The sequence below is a fragment of the Leopardus geoffroyi genome, chromosome B3, assembly GCF_018350155.1.
Source record: "Leopardus geoffroyi isolate Oge1 chromosome B3, O.geoffroyi_Oge1_pat1.0, whole genome shotgun sequence".
Classification (NCBI taxonomy): domain Eukaryota; kingdom Metazoa; phylum Chordata; class Mammalia; order Carnivora; family Felidae; genus Leopardus; species Leopardus geoffroyi.
Window position 1 is genome coordinate 11462064 of NC_059337.1, and position 6000 is coordinate 11468063.

A 6000-nucleotide genomic window follows, 5' to 3' on the forward strand; every position below is an offset into this window, starting at 1 on the left:
GCCTAGGGTAAAGAGAAACTTTTACAAGAAAGAAAGAGGTTATACCACACACCCCAGTGAGTTTGAAAACCAAGCTGAAGAACCACAGTGGAGGGGCGCCTGGGTGGCTCAGTCGGTTAAGTGTCCGACTTCGGCTCAGATCATAATCTCAGGTCTGTGAGTTCGAGCCCTGCATCAGGCTCTGTGCTGACAGCTCAGGGCCTGGAGCCTGCTTCGGTTTCTGTGTGTCTCTCTCTGCTCCTCCCCTGCTCATACTCTGTCTCTCTCTCAAAAATAAGATTAAAAAAATTTTTTTAATTGTCCCCTTCCTAGAACCCTTTTGTACTATTGGTGGGAATGCAAACTGGTGCAGCCACTCTGGAAAACAGTGTAGAGGTTCCTCAAAAAATTAAAAATAAAACTGTCCTATTACCCAGCAATTGCACTACTAGGAATTTATCCAAAGGATACAAAAATGTGGATTCTAAGGGGCACATGCACCCCAATGTTTATAGCAGCATTTTCAACAATAGCCAAATTATGGAACTATCCAAATGTCCATTGACTGATGGATGGATAAAGATGTGGTGTATATATACAATGGAATACTACTCAGTGATGAAAAAGAATGAAATCTTGCCATTTGCAACAATGTGGATGGAACTGGAGGGTATTATGCTAAACGAAATAAGTCAGTCAAAAAAAGACAGGTATCACATGATTTCAATCATATGTGGAATTTGAGAAACTTAACAGGTGATCATATGGGAAGGGAAGGAAAAATAAGATAAAAATGGAGAGGGAGGCAAACCACAAGAGATTTTAAATACAGAGAACAAACTGAGGGTTGATGGGGGTGGGGAAAATAGGTGATGAGCATTGAGGAGGACACTTGTTGGGATGAGCACTGGGTGTCATATGTAAGAGATGAATCGCTGGGATCTACTCCTGAAGCTAAGACTACACTGAATGTTAACTAACTTGAGAAGGAAGGAAGGAAGGAAGGAAGGAAGGAAGGAAGGAAGGAAGGAAGGAAGGAAGGAAAGGAAAGAAAGGAAAGAAGGAAGGAAGGAAGGAAGGAAGGAAGGAAGGAAGGAAGGAAGGAAGGAAGGGAGGGAGGAAGAAAGAAAGAAAGAAAAAGAAAGAAAGAAAGAAGGAAGGAAGGAAGGAAATCTAACATTTCAAACCTTAAAAAAATAAAGAAAGAAATTGTTCCCTTCCTGGAAAAGTGATTCACAAGCTCACATTTCTTTTTTGTTTCTCTTCTCACTTTTTCTTTTTTTTTTTTTTTTTTTTTTTTCAGATACTGGCTGACCAACAAAGTCCACATCAAAAGACCCACCACCGGTCTCTTGATGTACACCCTGGCCACACGTTTCTGCAACCAGATCTACCTCTATGGCTTCTGGCCCTTTCCACTAGATCAGAACCAGAACCCCGTCAAGTACCACTATTACGACAGCCTCAAGTATGGCTACACCTCCCAGGCCAGCCCCCACACCATGCCTTTGGAGTTCAAGGCCCTCAAGAGCCTGCATGAGCAGGGGGCTTTGAAACTGACTGTTGGCCAGTGTGACGGGGCCACGTAAGCTGGGCACCTCGTGGGACTCAGTGGCTCACATTTCCTGCCAGCTACACCACAGGCAGATGGGAGTCGGGGTGGTACAAATTATACAACAAGCAGGCTAGTGGTTTTCTTTGTTCAAGTGTAAAACAGTGACCAGAATATATATATCTATACCTGCATATATATATTGACCTGAGTATTTATAACTGTGTGGTGTTCATCTAGCATTAGGCAGATAAGCCACAGGAAGAAGGCGTGGAGAACCCACCCAAACCAGATGGAGACTCGGTCCATCTTTAAGGGCAGAAGGACTTGACATGAAAAAGAAGCCAGTCCCATGACTTTGGATGACAAACTGCTTCCTGGATTGGAGAGATCTTTGGGCTCATGGATGGATGGAGAGCCACCTGTTGGCAGCTGCCCCAAGCCTCTGAGATACGTGGATCCTGGGTGAGCCAAGACCCAGAAGGGACATCTTGACCCAAGTCTAAAATGGTGCTGTTCACAGAGGAGAAGGAGATTGAGGGGTCCAGCCTGGCAGAGGAGTATAGGGACACTGGGAAGCAGAAGCCGCTTCAGAGCCGTGGGCCTTGTTCCACAGACTTGGAGTTTAACTCTCCCAGAGATGATCCCCGGTGGACCCACCTGTCCCAGCCAGGCTTCCACAGCTGTGGAGGGAAGGCTAGAGAAGAAACTATGGTCAGTGCATATTCTGGCTTTGCAAGAACCACCAAGGACCTGGACAGAGCAGGCAGATGACACTAAAGAGCCTTGCGTTTTTCAAACTTTGAGACCTCCTGCTCAGGGGAGCAGTCCGCCCCACAGTAAGGCAGAAGCGTGTCCAGAATGTGGTGGTTTGGTGGGTGTTCTTTAAGCAAGTAGAGTCCACCAAGGAGCAAGGGGCCCTGGGATTCCACCCTCTGGGTTAGCCCCCTTCCTGCTCTGTTAGAATGTCACTGGAGGGACCGGACTGTCCCCTTCTGCCACCGGGGAAGCCATGGCAAAAGCTTGAAAGGGCACCATCAAGATAAATGTCACCCTTTTTAAAATATACATGATTGCCTTTCTGGGTGCCTCACAGAGCCCCAGAGCGTGAGACCTGAAAAAATGTTAAGCACTCAGCTTCATTTCTCTGTAACTGCTCTGTTTGCTTTCTGCATCATGCACTCGGGGGGCCTGTGCAGCCAGACTGCCTGTGTCAATGCCACTTCCTTATCATCTTCCTATCCTGATGGTCACATTAGCCGGCGCTGAGCTCCAACACTGAGGCTTTCAAGTCTGCAGGGAGCGGTTCCAATTCCACCTCGACCCCCACCAGCCCACCCTCCCCCATGGGGGCAATGATTTTAGAATTTCACGAAGATCCTTCTTGCCCCCTATTAAGATTAATAGTTAAGACTTTTTTTTTTTTTTAACCCAAAGCCAAATGCAGTATCCAAATACTGGACACAATCTCCCTGGGGAAATCTGGGCTCCATGCCAATCACTTAGGGGCTAGAATCAGAGGTCACATATAGACAAGCATCAGCCGGCCTGATTAGTTAGATGTATTCCCTCACCTGATAAATAACAGTGTTTTCAAACATATTTGAAAGATAAGTAAAAAACCATTATCTTGAAGGTGAAGGGGGTTAAGAAAAGTAACCCAGACCTGCTCCCAAGCGCACGAGACCGGACATAATTAATCAGCGGCAATTCAGAACAGGACGTTGGCTCTAAATTCATGACTGAGGGGAAGAAGAGGCTGTGGGAGGGTACGCAGAACCATCAACCCCCACACGTGGATACCCCAGCTCCAAACCGCGACTACGATTGCCACCCCGCATCTCTGTGTTTCTTCCCTTGTTGTTCTTGCCGTTGATGCTTGAAGTCTAAGATTTGGGATTTGCATTATAAAATGAATATTTTAAAAAGCAACAGCCCTAACAGCCTCTGTGGGAACTGAGTGGTTGGACTCCCTCACAAGAAATGGAAGTAATTAGTATCATATTTTACACTTCTCCAGAGCCTTTCATCTTGAGGATCTCAAAGGCCCTGGAAGACATTTAATGTCTGAAGCTGGCAATGCCCTGGGGAACAGGTAGAATTGCCTGGGTCTCGGTGGATTAACTAAGGCTTTCGACTCCAGAACGTTCCAGTGGTGAGTCCTAGGGAAGCTGGGATGCCAGGTCCTGGGGTTGGCCCCGCACTCTGTGTACTGGCCAGAGCTCCGTGGAAGAGATGATTTTCCTTCTGTCCCATATTGAGCATTGTCCCCCATTGTCCCATAGTGTCCCATTGTCGTGGCTCCTTTAAACTGACAGTGGCGGCTGTTGAAGTAGAAGGAGCCCTGAGAACCTGTCCTCAGCTTCTCCCCAGAGAAGGGCTGGGGAGCCAGGACCATCCACACCCTTCTGTTCCCCAGCTCACAGGTCCTGCGCCACCAAAATGCTCTGGCCACTGATGGCAGAAGCTCCAGGGGCCTGGGCTCCCCCACCGGCTCCTGCTCCTCCAGCTGGGCGCACAGTCAGGAGGCAGCCTGCCCCCTCTGTCCATTCAGAGAAGTTCAGTTTGACTGAGGCGACACCGTAGCCTCTGGCACAGGCCAGCTAGCCTGGGTGGCCCCGAGTCCCAGCCTGCATCCTGTCCCTACCACCTGGTCCACCACCTTGTGACGACAGTGGGCATGGCCATCCTTGGAGCAGGAGACCCTTCCAGTCACCTCCTGTTGACCGTTAGTCCCCAGTACTCTGCCATCACCCACCCTGGAGCCCCCGAGACCCTCATGCCCCTCAAGTCCCCAGATGACCACCGCCCTCCAGCAGCCACCTCCTTGGCTGATGGAGCCATCTAAAACACCATCTCTCCTCCAGATCTCCTGCTCTCTTTCCTCCCCGCTCCCTTCCTTCCTCCCATTTCTGGGAGGAAGTGACATCTGTCCTCTGACCAGTGACATTTTCCCCAGCCACTCCTCTGCCACCTCTGTCCTCACTTCCAGTAGCACACACCACCCATCCCGGCTTCTGCGGCCTCTTCCCATCACTACCCGCCTTGGGAAGCGGTCTCTGGTGCTTGTGCTGAGGTCCCCCCAACCTGGCCTCCATGCTCCAGGGACCTGCAACTCAGCACCCTCCACGTGGCCACATCAAAAGACCCCTTGTCATCCCCAAGCTCCCCACATGGCTTGGTTCCACAGTGACCCTTCCTGGAGACCCCTGTCCCCTTGGTGCCCAGGATGCCATGCTCTCCTCCCTTCCCAATGCCTCATCATGTATTTATGTATTTATTTATTTATGTATTTATGATTTATTTATTGCCACCCTTACCTGGATCCAAAAATGACCCGAGGAGGGTCAGACCATCATTTCCTTTTCTCCACCTTGCCCCACCACATGGACACTCTGTACATGGGCGCCTTCCGTGGCATCCCCACACTACCCCTTGGTGGCGCCATAGACCTCATGCACCCAAAGGCAAGTTTATCATGTCTGCCCCCCCTTCTGCCACAATCCTCTCTCTTCATGAGAAAAGCCCCACGACCTTCTCAACCACCCAAGTCGAGACCCAAAAGTCATCTTCGACTCTTCTCCAGGGGTCCCCTTGTCACCCCTCCCCACCAGCTCTGTCCTTGCCTCCCCGTGGCTCACACAATTGCAGCAGCATGCTCCCTTGCCCTCACTCTGAGCACGTTGGCACACCCCCGGCGTCCTGCACCTGCATGGCAGTTTTTATCTCCAGCCATTCACAAAACTTTAAACATTCCCCTGACCCACAAAATAAAGTACAAGTCTTCACCCTGACACTACAGACCACCCAGTAACACCCCATTCCTTCTTTACACCTTGCACTGGTCCATCTAGAATTGTTGCTACTTCTGGAAGGGGTGCCCGGGTTTCCTGTCTCTGTGCCTTTGGTCTTGCTGTTCTTCTTCTGTTCCCTTCAAGGCCCATTCAGAAACTACATCTTCCATGAAGCCCTCCCTGATCTACCAACCACTGGGATCTCTCCCTCTGCTGGACCACCATAGCACTTTATTTGTACCTTTCTCATGGCACTTACCATACTCTGCCTTGTATTATAGTTATTGTGCACTTGTCCTATGACCGTTCTTAGACTGTAAGCTCGCCAAGGGCAGGGACTGTGTTTTACTCATCTGTGTCCATCACAGCACCAGGAGAGGTGCGTAGCACACAGCAGTTGCTCAATAAATGTTTGTTGGATTAAATCCTGAATGCCTGTGGAGGGCTGTATAATTAATGAAGTCATTTTGCATCTGTAATGTCATAAGAACCTCCAAAAAAATCATATGAACTGGGCAGATGCAGAAATCATTATTCCTAATGGATGGGTCATAAAACTGAGGCAAAAAACTGCATGAAACCCCATAGCTCACTGGCAGAATTTGCACTCAGGTCTTACCCCCTTATGGAATCTTCTGTTAATCCTTGTGGCTGGGTCACTGCAAAAAGGAAACT

At 49.2% G+C, this 6000-nt stretch overlaps 1 protein-coding gene across 1 annotated transcript in view; it reads left to right on the top strand.

Annotated features, from left to right (window-relative positions):
• The window catches only part of ST8SIA2 (ST8 alpha-N-acetyl-neuraminide alpha-2,8-sialyltransferase 2), a 67535-nt gene extending 61778 nt beyond the window's left edge, over positions 1 to 5757 (top strand). The window contains exon 6 of the mRNA XM_045448730.1: positions 1283 to 5757. Coding sequence (XP_045304686.1) covers positions 1283 to 1568 — 286 coding nt within the window. The 3' untranslated portion in view covers positions 1569 to 5757. The remainder of the gene's footprint in view (positions 1 to 1282) is intronic.
• Positions 5758 to 6000: the final 243 nt, after the last annotated feature.